This window comes from Kluyveromyces lactis (genome assembly GCF_000002515.2).
Source record: "Kluyveromyces lactis strain NRRL Y-1140 chromosome F complete sequence".
NCBI lineage: Eukaryota > Fungi > Ascomycota > Saccharomycetes > Saccharomycetales > Saccharomycetaceae > Kluyveromyces > Kluyveromyces lactis.
In genome coordinates, this window is record NC_006042.1 from 1,877,637 (window position 1) to 1,897,972 (window position 20,336).

The 20,336-nt window shown below is 38.7% G+C and overlaps 13 protein-coding genes across 13 annotated transcripts; 4 read left to right on the top strand and 9 right to left on the bottom strand.

Annotated features, from left to right (window-relative positions):
- Positions 1–27: 27 nt before the first annotated feature.
- Positions 28–1,203, bottom strand: HEM15 (ferrochelatase HEM15; the record flags this gene model as incomplete). Its single annotated transcript, XM_455984.1, has 1 exon — positions 28–1,203. The coding sequence occupies one exon, from the start codon at positions 1,201–1,203 to the stop codon at positions 28–30; it is 1,176 nt and encodes a 391-aa protein (XP_455984.1).
- Positions 1,204–2,438: 1,235 nt separating this feature from the next.
- On the top strand, positions 2,439–4,286 carry ALE1 (lysophospholipid acyltransferase; the record flags this gene model as incomplete). The annotated part of the gene is made up of 1 exon (XM_455985.1): positions 2,439–4,286. The coding sequence occupies one exon, from the start codon at positions 2,439–2,441 to the stop codon at positions 4,284–4,286; it is 1,848 nt and encodes a 615-aa protein (XP_455985.1).
- Positions 4,287–4,457: 171 nt separating this feature from the next.
- MED4 (Med4p) lies at positions 4,458–5,315 on the bottom strand (the record flags this gene model as incomplete). The annotated part of the gene is made up of 1 exon (XM_455986.1): positions 4,458–5,315. The coding sequence occupies one exon, from the start codon at positions 5,313–5,315 to the stop codon at positions 4,458–4,460; it is 858 nt and encodes a 285-aa protein (XP_455986.1).
- A 278-nt stretch (positions 5,316–5,593) lies between these two features.
- Positions 5,594–6,457, bottom strand: CMG1 (Cmg1p; the record flags this gene model as incomplete). Its single annotated transcript, XM_455987.1, has 1 exon — positions 5,594–6,457. The coding sequence occupies one exon, from the start codon at positions 6,455–6,457 to the stop codon at positions 5,594–5,596; it is 864 nt and encodes a 287-aa protein (XP_455987.1).
- Positions 6,458–6,706: 249 nt separating this feature from the next.
- KLLA0_F20229g (uncharacterized protein) lies at positions 6,707–7,759 on the bottom strand (the record flags this gene model as incomplete). Its single annotated transcript, XM_455988.1, has 1 exon — positions 6,707–7,759. One exon carries the CDS (start codon positions 7,757–7,759, stop codon positions 6,707–6,709), a length of 1,053 nt encoding a protein of 350 aa, XP_455988.1.
- A 332-nt stretch (positions 7,760–8,091) lies between these two features.
- SEC22 (SNAP receptor SEC22) lies at positions 8,092–8,736 on the bottom strand (the record flags this gene model as incomplete). The annotated part of the gene is made up of 1 exon (XM_455989.1): positions 8,092–8,736. One exon carries the CDS (start codon positions 8,734–8,736, stop codon positions 8,092–8,094), a length of 645 nt encoding a protein of 214 aa, XP_455989.1.
- Positions 8,737–9,277: 541 nt separating this feature from the next.
- DDP1 (polyphosphatase DDP1) lies at positions 9,278–9,817 on the top strand (the record flags this gene model as incomplete). Its single annotated transcript, XM_455990.1, has 1 exon — positions 9,278–9,817. The coding sequence occupies one exon, from the start codon at positions 9,278–9,280 to the stop codon at positions 9,815–9,817; it is 540 nt and encodes a 179-aa protein (XP_455990.1).
- A 42-nt stretch (positions 9,818–9,859) lies between these two features.
- Positions 9,860–10,768, bottom strand: GET4 (the record flags this gene model as incomplete). Its single annotated transcript, XM_455991.1, has 1 exon — positions 9,860–10,768. One exon carries the CDS (start codon positions 10,766–10,768, stop codon positions 9,860–9,862), a length of 909 nt encoding a protein of 302 aa, XP_455991.1.
- A 398-nt stretch (positions 10,769–11,166) lies between these two features.
- On the top strand, positions 11,167–13,527 carry SEY1 (dynamin-like GTPase SEY1; the record flags this gene model as incomplete). The annotated part of the gene is made up of 1 exon (XM_455992.1): positions 11,167–13,527. One exon carries the CDS (start codon positions 11,167–11,169, stop codon positions 13,525–13,527), a length of 2,361 nt encoding a protein of 786 aa, XP_455992.1.
- A 271-nt stretch (positions 13,528–13,798) lies between these two features.
- Positions 13,799–14,701, top strand: NEJ1 (Nej1p; the record flags this gene model as incomplete). The annotated part of the gene is made up of 1 exon (XM_455993.1): positions 13,799–14,701. One exon carries the CDS (start codon positions 13,799–13,801, stop codon positions 14,699–14,701), a length of 903 nt encoding a protein of 300 aa, XP_455993.1.
- Positions 14,702–14,789: 88 nt separating this feature from the next.
- SWT1 (mRNA-processing endoribonuclease) lies at positions 14,790–16,133 on the bottom strand (the record flags this gene model as incomplete). Its single annotated transcript, XM_455994.1, has 1 exon — positions 14,790–16,133. One exon carries the CDS (start codon positions 16,131–16,133, stop codon positions 14,790–14,792), a length of 1,344 nt encoding a protein of 447 aa, XP_455994.1.
- Positions 16,134–16,940: 807 nt separating this feature from the next.
- RPS28A (40S ribosomal protein eS28) lies at positions 16,941–17,144 on the bottom strand (the record flags this gene model as incomplete). Its single annotated transcript, XM_455995.1, has 1 exon — positions 16,941–17,144. The coding sequence occupies one exon, from the start codon at positions 17,142–17,144 to the stop codon at positions 16,941–16,943; it is 204 nt and encodes a 67-aa protein (XP_455995.1).
- A 398-nt stretch (positions 17,145–17,542) lies between these two features.
- On the bottom strand, positions 17,543–20,194 carry RED1 (Red1p; the record flags this gene model as incomplete). The annotated part of the gene is made up of 2 exons (XM_455996.2): positions 17,543–19,837; positions 19,928–20,194. 2 exons carry the CDS (start codon positions 20,192–20,194, stop codon positions 17,543–17,545), a joined length of 2,562 nt encoding a protein of 853 aa, XP_455996.2.
- Positions 20,195–20,336: the final 142 nt, after the last annotated feature.

Consider the following 20,336-nt stretch of genomic DNA (forward strand, 5'->3'; position numbering starts at 1 on the left):
AGTACACTCAGGATATAGCAGTTCTCATCAGTTCAGCTTGGTTGGATTCTCAGCAAACACTTCAGCTGCAGAAATGATAGGATCACTTGATTTACCCAAGGTGAAATCCAAGCTCAATTGGTTAGAAAAGCGAGGACCATTGTCAAGATGATTTTTGACCAAGTCGACCATACCTTTGATGTAGGTTTCACTACCGTTTAAAGAGTCGCATCTTTTGATCTTGTCCTTGTACTTACTCTCAGCAATGATACCTAGATCTACTTCATGCAAAGTTTCAATATGGTCCGATGTGAATGCGATTGGGACAAGCACTAAGCCAGGTTGAGTTGGTGCCAAAAACTCAGTGATATCAGAGGTTTGAGCACCTAACCATGGCTTTGGACCAACCTGAGATTGCCAAACCAGTCTGTATGGGTTTCTGAAGTTAAGTTCTTTCATAACGTGATAAACTGTAGCTGCCACCTCTGCAGGGTACGCATCACCGGTATTTACAACGTCCATTGGTAGAGAATGTGCAGAGAATAAAATAACAGCATTATCTCTAATTTCAGCAGGGAACTCTTCCAACTTCCTGGTGATGTTTTCTGCAAATGCTTTAATCAAACCGGGTTGAGTGGGCCAACGGTCAATGACAGACCAGGAGATTTGTCTCTCCGGATCTAAGTTTTTAATTTGTCTCCATAGTTCATTAATGGAGGAACCAGTGGTGGAATAAGAGAATTGCGGATATTGTGAAAAGGCAACTGCTCTAGAGACGCCATCTTTCAACATCTGTTCGTAAGTCTCATGCGTCAATGGTCTTGCGTATCTAAATGCAACGTAAGGCTTGTGAGGAGCAGTCTGTGGATGAATTTCATCCAACAGTTCACAGACTCTTGCACATTGATACTCTGACCATTTTTTAATCGGAGAACCACCACCAATCTCTTCGTACTGTTTTTCAATCTTCGGTGTACGGAATCTAGCAATATATTTTGCAATGATAGGCTGATATTTGGCACTAATTGGAATCAAATCGTAGTCCGAGAACAATTGGTATAAGAAATCATAAGTCTCCGAAACCTTTGAAGGCCCACCCATATTCATGAAAACGATACCAGTGGGGCCCTTTTTGGCCTGCGAATGGAAACGATGCACATAATTTCTCAGTACAGGCGAACAAAATGCACTATTCCTATTTCTTAAAGCTGAACTGATCATCATTGCCTAGTGTCGAAAAAAATAACCATCCAAATGAATGCCTACTTAATTTTTAATGCGTCAAGGTACTGCTATCACTATTAATGCCCCCAAAGTAAACGCTTAAAAGGAATTCCAATCCTGATATATATAAATAAATCCCCAGTGACTAAACAGTAAATCTTATCAGCAGGTAAATCTCTCGTATGTGATGCAATGCAAAATGGATAAAATAACCCACCACTTAATGTTTAAATCAAACTTTTATTCACTTTCTTCCAAAAAGCACTCCTGCTCCGCAATGCAGAAAGTGATGTAATAAATACCGAATATCAATGCCAACTACCAGAATCAAGAATTGGATTACTTACCCACCTTACACGAAGTATGGAAACAGGATTCCCATTTCACTTCCGACTTATTGATGAGGCAAGCGATTCTTCACTTCTTGCTTTTTGCTTTTGGTGAAATTTCACCATCAACTGTCATTTCTTTTTCTCGCCAATCGTTCCTAGAAGAAACTACCGTTCGATGCCGTGGGAAGGCAATGCCAATTACGTAGCAGTAACGGAGCTTGACGCCTATGTTTAGGTTTAGATTTGTCATGCAAACTGCATGTTCGAGAGTCAAAGTCCTGTTCTGTTCAACTGGGTGTATCCTATATGGACTGTTGGATCAATAATGACTGGTGCATAGATTTTTATTTACTGTTTGTTCTTCAAGGGTGGATCGACCAATGATGCATCTGCAGGCATCAGTTGAAATGATTTGTTTAGCATTGCCAATGTAGAGATTAACTCAATTGACTGCGTAGCTTAAGGGTTTGTTTTGAGCGATCGTATTTACCTATGGATCGGGGGAAGATTATCTCTACTTCCTCGCATCTCACAATATATAGTGAAACAAGAATGTATAAAAACAAGGATTTAGTGACGAATAATAGACTCGTCTAATCTACAGTAACTTAAAGCTATCACATGCTTCGTTAATGTCATCAATGTATAATTCGTTCACCTTTCCCTTCTTTCTGTATGGAATCCTGTTCAACACGGAAAAATGTTGGAAAACCGAATTTTTTTGGAAACAGAAAAACCTTTAAATAGTGTCAATGCCTATTTCTTTTAAATCTTTGATCCAATACATAGACAGTACCCCCTGAGTCTTCTGAGGCTGTTGATTAGTGATTGTTAGTTCCAATTACTTAAGTAGTCACCAGTTTTATAGACTGAAGGAAAGGTCGTCATTTTCTGGATGAAATAATGGTGTACAATCCTATTCATGCAAAGTTAGAACAGCTTTCTGCAAATTGTGGTATAGATGAAGTTACTTTGAAACTTGCGATCTGTTTGTTTGCATCTTTTCCATTGAATGGGATCTTGAAGAGATTACCAGATAACAACATCCGGTTGAAATGTTATTTCATAGTTGCTATCTCAGCTTTCTACATCTTTGGGATATTAAACCTGTATGATGGATTCACGACATTGTTCATTAGCACAATTTTCACATTCGTAGTGACTAGATATTACCAGTCCACATTCATGCCGTATGTGAATTTTGTTTTTATTATGGGCCATTTAGCTATAAATCACATGTACGCCCAGTTTTATGCCACATACGATCCAACAAAGATCGATATCACTGGTGCGCAGATGGTTCTTGTCATGAAATTGACATCGTTCGCTTGGTCCTATTATGATGGGACTTTAGCTGATAAAAAGGATTTAACAGAATATCAACTGTCTAGATCTGTGTCAAGGCATCCAAGTCTTTTGAAATTTATGGCTTATGCCTTCTTTTATCCTTCTTTGTTAACAGGACCTAGCTTCGATTATGCCGATTTTGAATCGTGGTTGAATTGTGAGATCTTTAGAGACTTACCTGAATCAAAGAAACCAAGACGTAAGTGGAACAAGGATCCTAACTTGAGAAGGCAGATTCCCAAGAGTGCTGGTGTAGCCCTTGTAAGAATCGCTCAAGGTATTTTCTGGTTGGTACTTACCTTTTTGATCAAGGATTACGTCTATACCGACTACATATTTACCGATGAGTTCATTAACGTGAGAAGCTTCTTCTACAGAATCCACTATTTGTTCCTTCTAGGATTCTCTTATAGATTGAAATATTATGCTGCGTGGACCATCTCTGAAGCTTCTTGTATTGTATGTGGGTTAGGTTACAACGGTTATGACACAAAACTTAATAAGATCAAATGGAACCGTGTCCAAAACATTGACATTTGCAGATTGGAATTGGCTCAAAATACCCACGAATCCCTGGAGGCTTGGAATATGAATACCAACAAATGGTTAAAGAATTACGTCTATCTACGTGTGGCTAAAAAGGGATCTAAGCCGGGTTTCCGTTCAACATTATTCACATTCCTTACATCTGCATTCTGGCATGGGACCAGACCTGGTTACTATCTAACCTTCGCTACTGGGGCCCTGTTCCAGACATGCGGTAAGCTCTACAGAAGAAACTTCAGACCAATATTCTTAGCCAAAGACGGTAAAACTCCATTGAGATCGAAAATAATCTACGATGTAATCTCCTTTTATGTGACTAAAATTTCCTTTGGGTATCTTGTTCAACCATTTGTCATTCTTGACTTTAAGAAATCATTATATGGATGGAAAACGGTCAATTTTTATATCCATATTGGAATACTAATAACTTTCTTTGCATTCAAGGGTCCATTCAGTAAACAGTTTACCAACTGGTTGAAGAGCTTCCAGCCAGTGCAAATAGAATTGAAGAGACAAAAGAAAATGGAGAAAGAAGTGGCAGCAACTTCGGGTACCCTTGGTTCAGTTATAGCCGATAAGCACGAATTTGAGCGCGATGAATTAGAAGGCGAGCTTGAGCATGCTATGGATCTAGGTATTCCTTCTGTTAGCTTTGACAAAGAACAATTCGATAATGCAAGGGAAGACTTACATGAATTCAGACGTCAATATGAAGAGTGGAGAAACGAGAAGGGTTTGGAAGTTGAAGAAGCGAACTTGCGCAGAGCCTACGAAAATTTCACCAAACAACTCCAACCACAGCACAGAAGAATGAGTTTCAGCGATTATTCACCAACACCAATTAGAAAGAAAGAATAGCTCCAGAAATCTTTATGACTGAATGAATATACGTTTGAAGAATTACAGTGTTAATCTATATTTTGGTAGCATCTTTATAGTTAATTTCTTACACGAATAATAATAATTTTATGATATACCTTTATAAGCTCTCTCTTTGTATTACCGTTTATCGAAAACCAGTATCTTGCCCTAAAATTCATCTGGGTTAAAAAGGTCCAAATCTAGATCCAGCTCCAAATCCGGGTTTTCTTCAGATTTCGTCTCTGAATCCTCTTTCCCATTTGCTGTGAACTCGAACGAACCTCTTCTTTCAGTATCTTCAGTTGCATCCTGTACTTGTTCTTTGTTATTGAATCTATCATCAACAGAATCCTCATTGGTGTTGCGCATTTCATCAATTTTACTAGTATTATTATCATTATTAACATTATCCTCATCCAAAGCGTCAAGTAGTAATTCTTTCTTTTTGAGAGAAGCCATTGCCAACATACCTTTTCTCAAAGAATCCTCTGCTGGCCATATAAAGTTATTCGGTCCAATCATTGATTTATCAAAAGTGGGTGGGAATCGGGTGAACTTAGCCAATTTCATTGCGTAATCCAACACGACTTTGGAATGAATCTTCTCTCTCTGTTTTAACATGACTTTTTGTTCAAACTCAACTTGCTCCAACATGGGCAGTTCATTCAACGAATTATAGCACGTATTCAAGGTCTCCAATATTTCTCGCGTTTTGTTGTCTATATTTTTCTGTTCCTTATCCAGCCTGCTCAACTCTTCCTCTATCTTGTAGTATTCATCGAATTCCTCCAATGTTTCATAAAGTTTCTTATCACACTCTATTACTTTATCGATCAAACTGAGATCGGGCTTGAAAGTGTCCACACTTTTACTCAATTGCTGTATCGTCTCTTCATATCGTTCTAAATCTTGGTATATTCCGACTGACTGCAGCTCTTCACTTACCTGTTCTTGGGTCTTGTCTTGAGCCGAAAAAGGTAGCGTGGCTACCGATGTCGACGAGGGTACTGGTCCAGGAGTACTCATGATAACCCGGTACTTTTTACACTGTTTGTAAGATACACTAAGGGCTACCAGCTATGTCGTCTTCGGTTCGCAAGGCTTCCTTTGCTGATTCATGTCATTTAAGTGAATGCTTTAAATGTTCGAACTTTCTGAACAATGGAAAATGCCTGTTTACATGAAATTCATTTGGTAAGAATCAAGAAGACAACTAAATAAGATGCTATGTCACTGAATATCGCTTATGTGCTGTATGTACTGATCTAGTTATGGTGCTGCGTTTAAAATGTGGTATACTCTCTTCATTGATGGTCTTCTTCCGTGAAGCCAGGACAATGCGCAAAAAGGTCAGCATCGTCTTTGTACTTGTTACCACAGTAGAAACAATACCTTAGTTCCGTTCTTAGAAATGTGTTTAATTTCTTGATCTTCTCATCTATGGTAAGTTGTTGAAGCATTTCCAACTCACCATCAACTGGAATCACATCGTTTGATGATTGTTCAGGGTGGTCATGGTTATGTCCATCATCTTCTGATTCATTTCCTAGACTTTTATGCGTTAAGTTCTGCAGTAATTCTATCACATAGCTTCGCCATAATACGTTGAAATCTCTTGGATCACTGGAAGAGTAGAAGTTATCAACGTCACCAGTCAATGTGAAAGCAAGTTTTTGCATGTGTTTTAATAAATGGAGTTTCCTTTCAGTATTTTTCTCGTTATTAATCCGTTCCCTAAAATCATCCACATTAGCGACGTCCTCAGTCTCAGATAACGCTGGTTTAGTTCGGATACCAATTCTATCTAGTTTACGTTCTACAGGTACCATACCTACGGTACGCTTAGAGCCAGACTCTGCTGTTTCGTCAATGTTATAGCCCATACTTTTCATCATCTTCAACGCTTTCGGCAGTCTTTTTGCCAATGGGATGTCAGATGCTCGCAGCAGAGGCCCTATTTTATCACCATGCAGGCCTTCTATTTCCATAGTCAAATAGTTTTCTTCCCAAGGTTCTTCATGAGTGTCCTCGACACTCGCTTGATCTCTCTCACTTGCAGTGCTCTTTGCATGACTTAATTTCCCTGATTTCTTCAATGGTCTTTGGAGTCTTTCTTCATCACTAGAATCATCACCATCACTCAGTTCCGCCAAACTACGTTTTATCATAGTAAATGTACCCCTAAAGTGGCTACAGCTCTTTAACGGGATGACACTCTTGAGATATGCAAGTTGTCATGTTGATGTTAAGAAATCCTGTCATAATGAAGTTCACACTATATAAATCGATGTAGGTATAGAAAGTGAAATGTGTAAAGAAAATAAAACCGTTAAATAAACTCAGATCACGGGAAGTCCAGGTTAGATGTCTCTTTTAGATATATTTTGGTTATGTATAACTGGATCCCTTTTGTGTTATCATTCAAAGTCATTAGTGATTTCTGGTGGTTCAGGAATTCCGTCATCTTTTAGTTGCTGTTCTAGTTCTTGCTCCAAACCATTTTTCCAGAGATGGTGATTCTCACCAATGACATATGTCATAGTTCTGTTCATGTAGCCCTCCGGTCCCATGTAGTTCAAGTTTTCAATGACATCTTCAATGAGATGAGCTTTGCCAACAGCGATACCGTCACCCAGGCCCGAATGTCTGACGTTAACGATGTGAATATGGAAATGGTAGTATGAGGGTTGGTAATGGATAAAGAGTCTTAGTTGATCAGCGGGAACCAAGTAATTGTAGCAACTAGGAACCACAGATCTTATCTTATTCTTCATATCGATCAACCATTGTTGATGTTCGGGTCTCAAGTCTCTTAACGATTTAATATCGTCCCTATGTACAATAGCAACCAAATAAAGGGCATCCATATTGACACCATCCCATTTCATATCAGGGAGCACCACAAAGCCGTCTTTGGGGCTCTCTTGGTCGAAGTACTTGAACACGACCCTGTCACTCTCTGCTCCGTTATACAAGATGTTCTGAACCCATTGCAACCTACCGTTATTGACCATATCATCCACATAAGGCTTCACGATACGCTTATATATCTCTGGGGTTTCCCTCACCATATGGCACAACTGCTTATCGTACTTCTCGATATGAACCTGTGTGGCAGGCCATATCAAGTTGATCTTTGCCGTGGGGTTTAACTCCAAGTCCTGCTTCATCACAGACATCCCCCAGAAATAAATGTCGTTATTTGCTATTGGTTTCAACGTCTGAATGGAATTCATACAAGAATATTCAGATTCACATTGGTGCAACGACAACGTAGACGAATTGGGATTGTTCACCACTTTATCAAACTGGAAGTGTGTCTTCTCTAGAGTCACGATAGCATCCTGACCCTTAATCGTACCTAATAATGAAATTTGCTTGGTTTGCGGATTAGAGTTCAAGACCCTGCTAAATCGAAACTCATCGATCAAAGCTCTGAAATCAACGGCATCTGCATCATTGTCTCCCATATTGTCTATTCACGAGTACTACAATAACCTCAATGTATCTATCGTGTTGTATACCGACTTGTAAACTCTATTTTACTTTACTTTCTTACATGATATTTCCCTCTTCCCTTAAGGAAGATCATCTGCTTTTTAAAGGTTTTTCATGTTGAGAAAAGAATCGTTCAAGTGCAAAAAGGCGTATTGATGATGATGAGACATACGTTAGTCAGGGCACATTCAGAGCAATACTGAGCCAATATTTGTACATTTTTTTGCTGAAGTTTATACAGGGTGGAATTATATACATATTTAAGTGTACATAAGTGTATCGATACTTCTGTACAGCGAATACTTCATCTTAAGAACATCCACCACAATAAGAATACGAAAAAGAATGCTATGATCGCAATTGGCGCGTACTGGCTAATCAATAGGTCGAAGTTGATCTTTTGTGCGGAGGCTCTGTACTTTTTAGCGTCTTGTCTTAGGGACGCACTCATATCACTCATCTTATCCAAGGAATCACCTCTGTACAATAGATCTTCGATGTTTTTTGTCATGATTTGTTTGACACCTTTTAGATCCTGATTCAATTGGTCCATGTTCCCCTGTACTCTTTTGTCGTTGTAAACTTTCTTGGTCTTTTGTAAGAAGTTGTCGAAGGATACGAACTCATACGGTCTAACGTTCGATTTCGAGAGTTGTCCCCCGTAACTGTGTTCGAATTCTTGTTGTATATCTGCCAAGTATGAGAATGCCAAATTACGTGGATAGTTCCTTTCTGCGACCACAATATAGACCACGGTGTTCAATCTGATATAATGGATCTCGAAATCACCACTTTCCACTGTAGCCTCGTTTGCTGACGTCGGAGTGAATCTTGATATTAGGATCTTCACCTTCTTCTTTTGCTCTTGTAAACTGGGATCAGTGTCATCATCCACTGAGGCACACAATGGTAACCCATCTTCTCTGAAAATCAACGTAGAACGAATCATGCCCGTGCCTATTGCCTTGTAAATCACTTGCTAAAACTGAAAGATCGTTCAGTGCTTGGTACAGGGCAATACGTTTTCTAATTTGCTGAAGTTTCATTCATTAGTGATGGAAACTTGGTTTTGATTCGATTGATTTCATTCCATGTTGAAAAGACGAGTTTAAATCGAATAACGTGGACAAATACAAGGCTAAAAAGTGGGAGTATGAACCCCATACTGACTAGCATGGTGCCCTAACCATATGAGGGCTACGAGAATGGAAGAACGTATCTGCCAGAGACGGTTTCCCAGCTGTTTCTTCTGTGGTGTTGCGCTTAATGATTCGGTCCTAACACGTATTATTTAATAATTACCCTGAAACAAGAGTCTCTGTCAGATTCACAATTGAACCACCGATCAACGTGTATTTCATACGTGGCCGCACGTTCATGTATCCTTCAAACTGACCACAGCTGGTAAGTCACAGCTATGTGTCTTGTGTACCCTGTTGATGAAATCGGTCTGAGAAACAGTCTATATATATAGTATTAAGGAACCGAAGATGTCAGACTTTATCAAGACCGACACCTCAAGAGTAGGACGTGAGAATCAGTTGTATTCAAGTGTCACTGGTGCTAGACTCGTTGCAGGATGTATAATACTGGATGAAAGCCGAGAGAATGTCTTAATGGTCCAGTCATCCGCTCATAAGAAGAGATGGGTGTTGCCAAAGGGTGGTATTGAAAGTGATGAACCTGACTTTGAGTCCGCTGCAAGAAGAGAGACCTGGGAAGAAGCTGGTGCCACAGGCGATATAGTGAAAGCACTTGGTTCCATTGAGGATATGAGACCTCCAAAGGACTGGAACCCAGATTTGGAAGCATTCGAGAGTTCGAATGACGAAACTGTTAACAAATGGCCTCCCAGGTCCGAATTCCATTTCTTCGAGATGATTAATGTTAAATTGGAGGACAATTATCCTGAAGTGAAGACAAGAAACCGTCAATGGTTCTCCTACGAACAGGCCAAAGAAAACTTGACCCGTGCCAAGAGGCCAGAGCTCATTGAGGCTCTGAATAGAAGTAGCATCAAGAAAAGTTAGCATTATATATAACATAGAGTATGTTTATACCGAAGACTATTATTATTTACCTCCAAAGAAACCAGACATCATATCTTGCAAGAAGTTGATTGGTTTCTCGACCTTGATACCGAAGTATTCTTGGCCCAAGAATTGTAGCTCAGAGTTGTATTTGTTGGCAAGAGTTGAGTATTGTGATTTTAGATTCTGGAAAAGAATAGTTTCTTGAGTTTGACATGCGATTATTAACAACTGTAAAAAGTTCAACGATTCCCACGATGAGAAATAATCAATCTTATATGGGCCTTTCTCTGTTAACTCAAATTTTACATCTGTCTTGTGATTGGTAAACCGTTTTAAAAGTTCTTTAGATCCCTCCAATGCATATTCGATATTGAAGATGAACAAATAGTTGAATATCATTCTTGATATGAAATCGGGGAAACTGGAGTCCTCACCGGATTGCTGATACCAGTCCCAAAGTAGATCCACATACCGCTTCATCGAGTCATGAGTACCTAGCACTAGATATCTTTCCGCTTCGTATGTATATCCACCTTCAAGTAATTTTGTAGCGATCGCTGAATGTAAGTATGGGTCACCAAACTTATATTCACTATGTTTCACAGACCAATTGTTCATCCCTGTCACTACATCCTTTAAATTTGGTTCCTGGCCGTCAACGAGGACGAGTAATTGAATGAGTCTAGAGACCGAAGAGTCATTGCATGGAACCGATGCCAAATCGTAAACTTCAAGTAGATAGAAGATCAAATCTGAACCAGAACCACCTTGCTTGGACCTCAAAAACGCACCGGCTGCATGAGAAATCAAATCAATCGATTCATCATACTTTTTGGCCCGCACATATCTATTAGCAATGGTTCTTAACGTCTGATGGGCTTCATAATAATCACCAGCTTCAATTCTCGCATTGAATCTCTGTAAGGTCTTCGTTAATTTATCACTCATCTCTAAGTGTCTCGATCAAAAAACAATTAAGGTATGTAAAAACTCGCCTAACGGATTCAAAAGGCCTCTTGATAAGTACAAAATAACTTGATTCTGAGAAACACGAAAGCTGTGGTTCACTCGTTGGACCTTTACAATATGATCATGTTCTTTCTTTCTCTTCCTGGCGAAATTTCGGACCGTTAAAATATTGAAACTCAACAAAACCAATATTGAAATTGACTCGTTCATTAACTATTCTGATGAAAGATAGGGTAAAGGACAATAACAGCTGGAGCAGCAGCTGAGCTATATTGCCAAGGGATTTAATTACAATTTAGAACCGAGTAATATCTGCTTAGTGAGGTGATACATTTCGTTTTTGTTACATTATTAAGGGAACGCTGTCAAACAGTAGCATGAGTGATCTCAAAGAAGCTATTCAGCTCATCGATGAGAACAAACAATTCAATCCCTCGACATTGAACTATTTCACGAAGTGCCTTGGGGATAAAAATGTTGGAGTAAAGTATCATGTCATATCTGTTTTTGGATCGCAATCAAGTGGTAAATCGACGTTATTGAATAAATTGTTCGATACAAAATTCGATACCATGGATGCACAGGTTAAACGACAACAGACTACTAGAGGTATTTGGTTATCCCATTCTGCCAATATATACAGCTCTGGAGCTGCCAACCAATCCATTCCTGATTTCTTTGTTTTGGATGTCGAAGGTTCGGATGGTGCGGAGAGAGGTGAGGATCAAGACTTTGAAAGGAAAGCTGCTCTATTTGCATTATCAGTGTCCGAGGTTCTAATCGTGAATATGTGGGAAAACCAGGTCGGGCTATACCAGGGGAATAACATGGGGTTGTTGAAAACGGTTTTCGAGGTGAATCTTTCGTTATTTGGCAAGAATGAAAATCGTCACAAGGTAGCATTGCTGTTTGTCATTAGAGATTTTACCGGCCAAACACCATTGGAAAGTTTAGAAGCCAGTCTTGTCCTGGAATTAGAAAAAATGTGGTCACAGCTAAGTAAGCCTGAAGGTTGTGAAGATACATCTTTCCATGATTTTTTCGTTCCAAATTTCTTCGGTTTGGGCCACAAGGTCTTCCAACCTGAACAGTTTGATAATGATGTGAAGAGTTTGGGTGACTTGTTCGTTGACCAAGATGCCTCTTTCTTCAAAGATGAATACCATACTCACTTGCCATTGGATGGATGGTCTCTTTATGCAGAAAACTGCTGGGAACAAATTGAGAATAACAAAGATCTTGATTTGCCGACCCAGCAGATTCTCGTAGCTAGATTCAAAACCGACGAGATTGCAGCAGCAGCATACAACAAATTTTTGAATGACTATCAATCACAGGTCACTGACTCCTTGGATGGGAAAGAACTTGCAACAGTACTAAAAACATTACAATCAACCTGTATTGATGTCGACTATGACCCTTTCGCCTCACGTTACGCGAAGAAAGTGTATGAAGAACGTAGAGATGATTTGATCAAACAATTAAATACGATAATCGACGAAACGATAACGAATTTCGTTACAAGAACTACTTCATCCCTCATTGAAACTTTCCACAAGAATGCAAGAGATAGAAGTTTGAAGGGGCCATTCAAGCTGAAAATACAATCAGCTCTCGAGAAAGCATCAAGGACGTTCAAAACAAACCTTGCTCCATTTTCAGAACTTGAATTATTATCTTCCATGGATGCATATATCTCTAAATTCGAAGCTCGCGTCAATACCGAGGTTGCTGATCTTCAGGAGCGTGAACTTAATGCGATAGTAGCGAGGTTCAATAAGGGTCTAACTATCAAACTCAAGGATACCATACTTCATCTACTTGCTAAACCTACTATCAATGTATGGGATGACGTTATGAAAGAATTCACTAGTTTCTTAGATGGTAGTTTGAAGAAGTACACTAATGAAGACGGTAAAATAGATTTCCAAACTGGAGCCACTACTGATGCGAATGACAAAACAGAGCACACATTAAAAAGAAATGCTTGGTCATTTTTAGATCATACGGTTCATGGGTATTTGACTGAAGATAATGTTGTTGATATCATGAGAAACGTTTTTAACGACAAATTCAGATACGATGATGACGGTATGCCGAAATTCTGGAAAAATGAAGCAGAAGTAGATGCTTCATATCGTTTGGCAAAAAGTCAGGCATTGAGTGTATTGGATGCCCTTGCAATTGTAAAGAACAAAGATAATGTGGAGATACTCATCCCTGAAGCTCTACTGGAATCAGATGGAGATGGATCCGATTACGAGGAGAACGGCGGCCAAGAAGAAGAAGAAGCAGGGCTATATCATCAACAAAGGTTTTCCCATGTCCTTTCTGCATTGCAAAAAGATAAAATTATTACAAAATTCAAGCAGTTCACAGATTTGGTAATAATTGAAGCTAAAAGGTCTATCGTAAACACAACCGAACGTATCCCCTTGTATATGTATGCACTAGTGGTTGCATTGGGATGGGGTAGAATCATTACTATTCTCAGGAATCCCGCTACGATCATCTTATCGATCATTGTTCTTGCCGGAGCATATTTTGTTCACAAACTAAACTTATGGGGTCCATTACTACAATTTGCCAACCAAGCCACAGGACAAGCAACTGCGGTATTGAAACAAACTGTTCGAAGCTTGGTAGTGGATGAGGAACCAAAGAGAAAGATACTCGTCGAACCACATGAGTCAGAAGGAGTAGACAAGGAACCTTCGAAAAATGACCAGCATTTATAATTACAATATTATGTAGTAACACTTGCTGTATATAAATATTTTAATAGGATTCCGAGATAATATCATCGATATCCAAATAATGTTTTAGCTTCCATGGTTAACTTCCCTGTTGAACGGTGGTGAATAGAACCTTAAAATACTATGAAAAAAACAGTCAAATGGCTTTAGCATTCTATTGAAGGGTTTAATGAACTTTTGAAAGTGCAGCCTCTAAAAGATAAAAGAATTGCACCGCAAGGTCCTTTACGGAGCTGTGTGGTCATCCATTATTATGTCAAACCAAGAAGCCACCGGAAGTTGGCAGTTTTTACACATAAATAATGATATTTCGTTGGCTAAAATTACGAAAGAGTCATCGTCATCCATCATCGGTGTACTGAAGCTCTGCGAGGATGAGAAGTTCTTACGGTTTCGTGTAAGCTCAGAGCAGATTCCAAAGGAATTGGGCTGTTCGAATGGAGTAGATTCAATTAGCGAACTTTATAATATATTGACGAAAGGAGTGGAGGGTAGCTCAATTGTAGCCATGGATAAAAAGATCATAATATCCATCCAGAGAAAGAAGGCTTCTTCAGTGGAAATTGAAACGGCAATTATCGCGATTACCGGCGAACACTTAACGCAATTACTATTGGAATGTAATACGTATCTTATGAGGAACGTGTTGGTTTTAAATTACGTTCAAAACTATACTTCTCACACTGCCTTGGAGAAAGACAGAGCAATAGAGTTCCTCGGGAATACAGCCAAGGACTATGGTGCTAATAATGCAATTTTGAGATGGGCTCCAGAAAACTCCCTCAACTACAGAGCGTTGATGAAATATAAACCAGAGCTAGTGCTTCAGGAGAGTGCTCCGGATAAAATAATTAATTCGGATGCAGTAAATCTTTTTGAATTAAATGATTCCATGAAGAATAACGGTACTATAACAATAAAAAGTTTTAAGAAAAGAGATGAGTTGAAGAATGAAAACAAGAGCACCTACGATACATGGGAATCCAACTTCAGTGAAGAAGAACTGGATGATGACAGTCTATTAGATAAATTCGATCTCAAAGATGATTTAAAAATGCAAGTTGCCAGGCTGAAGCCAGCCCAAAAAGATGCTGGTTCGGATTCAGACACTGATCTCGAATACGAAAGTCCTACAAAACGGGCGCGAACCAAATAATAGAATAGAATAGTGAGCTAGATTAATGTATTATGATTTGTAAATAGAATAATGCCAATACCATGCCAATGGCAGTCTTGAATCATCACTACGGTAAATCAAAAGCGGAGCATTTAAGAATCCAGTCATTAATGAAACTTCTCGATGCTCTCCCCTCAACGCTAAATTCTTTGGGATAAAGATATTCTATAACGTTAGACCAAAAAGTGACAAAGGTTTTTAAATAGATCGGGTTCAGCGGAATGGCTGTCAGCTCATCAGGTAGATGTTTCCAATCATTTTTTTTGAATGGCGATCCTTTAAAAAACTCTGAGAAGACAGCCGTGTAATGATTATGAACTGTTTTCCCCACCGTAACGAAATCAATCATTTCATCCTTATCATATGATGTAAAGCTCAAATCTTCACCATATATATCTATCATAGTATGGTCTACGGCCTTGATAACAGTGGCCAAAAACTCATGGTATGCCTGAACGGCCAATTCTTGGAACATCTCACCGAATTTTTCATGATGTTGGATGTCTCTATCTGAAATAGAATATCCAATTTGTTGTGCATACTGTGGATTAATATCACTGCCATTTTTCGCTACCTTCTCCTGATACACCTTAGAGGCAATTAGGTTAGCAGACATCCCTTTGCGATAAGAAACCGTCAATATTTGCTCTGTTAATGCCCGAAGACAAAGATTCTTGTCATTGGACAATAATATCACAAAATTATGTAAAGTGTTTGCGAAATACAAGCAACACTCAAGTATAGCGTCATCTTTCACTAAGTTATACTTATGCCGTTGATTCAGTTTCTGGACCGCCACTGATGACTCTAGATTGGCCAAATGTCCATAAATCCAATCATTAGCAGCCCTTGCCAACTTACCTAAATTTTGGTAATCACTGTTAGATGATCCTGAAGCTGCGGATTTTCCAGAGTTTTTCAACCCATCAAGCTCTTGGATAACAGTGGTTGGTATAAGGATCTGATGGTTATACTGTGTGCTCAACAATCTTAATTGCTCTAGAGTATTCAAATGAGAAACGATAAAATTAGTATCCACGACAAAGACACTTTTCTTTGTCGGATTTTGGGACATAGATATCTGATCCGTCGGTGCTAAATCCAAGTCCATAGGTTCGTTACCTCGATATTCGTGATGACTTCTATGATCTATAATCATATCAGAGACCAATGACACTTCCTTTTCATCATCCAAATCCATCATATCCTCATCATGATATTCGTTCTCATTGTATTTTACTGGCGTTGGCTCTCCACTAGGATTCTGGTAATGTGTATTAGGTTCATCTAACCCCAAGTTAGGTTCATCTAACCCCAAACTCTTATGCAAATCATTCAATGCATACTTTTGTGCTCTTTCGGTACCCTTGGATTTTCCTCTATTTGCGCTAGCATACTTAGAGTTCAACATGTGAAATCATTGAAAAGATCCAAATCTCAGTTGAGTGGTATCGAGTAACTGTTACAATGGGCCTCTAGAAGCACATAAACAGTAGCGTTCAGCAAGCAATTCACTTGCATTATTCTCGGCTGAATTCTACCTATCTCAGTTTTTTTTCAGATGGCGCAAGTAAGGTTTTTTGGTCGAGTTTTCTAGGAGAAAAAGTCTACCATTCCGCTGAGAAGAGCACAACTGCGAATAGAAGGATCAAAAGGTTTGTATATTGATATAAGTACATATATGTATATTTAAACCTCTATATATAATACTAGTTTAAACGAGATGTTGAAACAAAGTAGTGGACGTTGAAAATATTGTGTTTGAAAAGTGCATCACAAAGACCTTATATCCAGTGTGTGAATGTAGGAAAAAATGGCAATAACATCAGAATCAAATAAAAATGAGACCTCAAAGTAAAAGCTCTCTTCGTGTAGCCCATAAACTAGCACGACAAGCAATCTTTACAATGACAAGCCTCATTCAAAAAAAATATTCTTCTCTTTAGTAAATGCTTCCTTCACCATGTTCTGTAATATATCGAGAAATAATAAAACCAAGAAAAACACACGACAAACGTACACTCACTGTTTGCATTTGGCCAGCGTCGTTAAAAACCTAGCAGTATGATAATTATTGATGGAGTGGAGTGTTAATAAAGAAACAGATAGAAAAAAATAGTGAACAGTAAAATCAATAGTACAAGCAAATCTGGTAGTGAGTTTAACCAACAGACAATACGAGACTATGATATTCAATTTTTTTGTAACATATTCCTCCTTAACGCAAACGACGAGCTTCACGTTCGGATTCCATCAAGACCAAGATGTCACCTTCTCTGACTGGACCCTTGACGTTTCTGACAATGGTTCTAGTAGTGTCTTCCAAGAATTCAACACGAACTTGGGTGACACCACCACGAGAACCGGTACGGCCTAAGACCTTGATAACTTTAGCTAGAGTAACTGGGGTTTTGGTATCCATTGTTGCTTGATGGTTCTTCCGGTAACAATACTAACACTAACTAAAACAATAAATATACTATTCAATTGTACAGAAGTGATGTTGAATGTGCTAAATATTTCATTGGAAGCTTTTTTTTCTTCATTGAAAAGTTTTCGATGAGACACATACAAAAAATGAAAAAAAAACTGAAAAAATGGAAATGTCGCTTGGGTAGGTTTGGACAAGGTCATATTATACGGAATTCCTAAAGCCACCGTCGCTCCAGTCTGACACTATGAAGGACAAAGCTAGGTGAGAGTTTATATACATGTAAAGACTTATTCATGGTCTGAACTATATTTATTAGCTATTTAGGTGAATGTTGAAAGTGAGGAGAGACACATGTGAAATATATTTAAGGCCATTCTGCAAGGAGATTAAGAATGGAATTGTTTGTCTCTTATGAGTTTAACTAGTGCTTCTTCTGGAAGATGTAACATATCTTTGATTTCACCAACGAACCCAGTAATCTTTTCCACGTCGTTCTGGAAACTGGACTGAAGCTCTTTGAACATTGTTTTGTATTTCTCAGATAATTCGTTAATAATTTTTTTGTTCATCTCACCGTTAATTAACGAGATCTTTCTTGTCAATTCATTACTGAAGTTCATCACGGAGTGATAAATCTGTTCCTGTAGTTGGTTTGTAAACGAGGTCTCAAACGATGGGAATTTATTGCTACCACCTGAAATAGTGGTGTTTTCTGCGGTAGCAGTAGCAGCTGCAAACATCGATATGTCAGTATGAGACGATTCTGTAATTATGGATTTGTCGTTACCGATTGTGATATCATCAGATCTTGTGTCATCTGCAGAATTAACTAATTCATTTTCTGCCGCTACAGTACTAACATTTGCACCGTTTTTCTTGTTAAAGCAGGGTTTTTGTTCGTTACTTGTCGTGGTGAGAGGCTTTTTCACATTTTCTTCCGCAGCGTAGACTTTTCTAGATGACCTTGTGATTCTCTTCACCGATGAAGTGGTGACTGGCTGTCTCTTTTCAACTTCCTTTATCCGTGGTTCTCCATGCTCCGAAAGGGCAAATATATCTTCTTTCTGATCTTGTACCTTCTGCCTCTTGTTCTTTTCTTCTGTACTCTGCAGCACGATGGCCTTTCTTTTGATTGATATTTTATTATTGTTGGCGGCTAACATTTTTGATTTTGCAGGCGGTACATCTTGAGAGGGCACATATACAATTGGCTTGAAATTATTCAATACAGTTTGCTTGCTTTTATCTACCTTCTTTTTATTGCCCCTTGGCAATGGCAGGGCAAATATGTCATCTAGTATCGATACATCTTTCTTCTTTGTTGTCGTCGCCTTGAACATATCTGTCACTTTTTTAATCTTACCGCTATTCCGGTCAACATTCCCAACCTTCTTATTGTGTACAGCCATAGATGTGTCTTTTGAGATGTGTGGGATAGCACATAATCGAGCAAGAGACTCATTTACAGGTTCTTCAATATCTTCTTGGCAAGAAGATAATGGACCCATTGGTGCCTTTTTGTTAAAATCTTCCTTTAAAACTTCCAACGTTTTCGACGTTGCCCTCACTATCTTTCGCTTCTGAGCTATAGCCAAAGGAGATTGTTGATCATGTTCAATAGAATCATCAAATATAGAAAGTTTCAATTTCCTTGGGGTCTCGGGTTGTTGGGATGACGATGGTACCATTTCGGGTACTGGTGGTTTCTCTACTGTGTCGTCATGTGGTTTTTCGGGAGTATCATAGTGATCGGTAACTTGACCCATATGAAACGAACTATTAGTATTATCACCATTTTCTATCGTCATCAAGTTATCACCGACACTTGGTTCTGGCTCTTGAATAGACGATTCAATGATTCCATCATCGTAGGACGATGGAAATCTTAATGAAATATAGGTCTGTACTTCACTGATCTTAGGTAATTTAGTAGCATTCCAAATCAATTCACTAACGGCGGGATCGTGGCTCTGAAATTGGAAAGACGTTGTCTTGTTAAGAGTTGCTAACCATGCTGAATGAGGGGACAGGACACAGTGTGAAAACGTGTCAGTCAAAGTAATTTTCAATGTGTCCCTTAAATCTCTCACGATATCTACTTTCTTTGGATTGATTTCGAAGAAAAGGCCTTCTCCATCCCAAAAGTATAATGAATGGTGTATCACCTGCATATATGATTGATGCTTGGATAACGTTTTTATTCCACTCGATTTTCCTGTGATATAAACGGCTTTCTTGATGGAACCGAAATTTGTGAAAAAGCTACCGTACCTTTTTAAAATTAACTGAATAATTGCATCTTCTCCATGCTTAGCACGGTGAGGATAAAGTTCATCTGAAAAGAAAGATTTTGTTTTCTCAGGTTCTGTCCATAGTTTTGGCGCCGAGGATAAAGTTGCTCGTATATTATGCTTCTTGGGGAAACAATTGATTATCAATTCAATTAAGTAATTTGCCAGTTGAAAACTGTTCAAGGAATCCAAAATTTCCCCTAAACGATAATTGTACACCTCCCGTAACTGTTTAATAATAAATCTCCGAATGTCTGATTGCTGATAAAACAACTCTAGGAGTAGCATTATTGCTTTCCAGTTATGAATATTATCTCTTGAAATTCCATAGTTCAACAAACTTCTGGTCAAACTTTCAAGCCCATCACTTTTCCTTGGAACTTTGATTTCCTTGGTTGTAGGTACCATACGATACAAAAATATGCTGTTAGTACATGAACTATCAGGGACAAACTAATGAACTTATTTCACGAAACATACTGCCAATTTGAACCACCATCTATCTGATATAAACGATCTCTGATTTAGAATCTGTCCAATATGAAGAATTACTTCGAGAATACCATACTCTAATGAAAACCGTGGTCTGATTGCCACATCCACAATTTCTTCGAATAAAATACCACATTGCTTATCGACGGATAAACCACGATTCCTTGCATTGTTCCAACTGTCAACAACATCCGTTTGAGTTGTTCCTGGTTTCTCCTGTATATAATCAACCAATAGGTTAATCACCTCCAGCATAGTTTTTCAACTCTGGATAGTTTACGTGACTCGATAAATGGCTATAGCTAATGTATCCAATAATGTTTTACATCCATTATTCCTGTTGTTTACCTGCTAAGGGTAGAAACATTTAACCGCCGACGTCTTTTTCTTTGGGGAC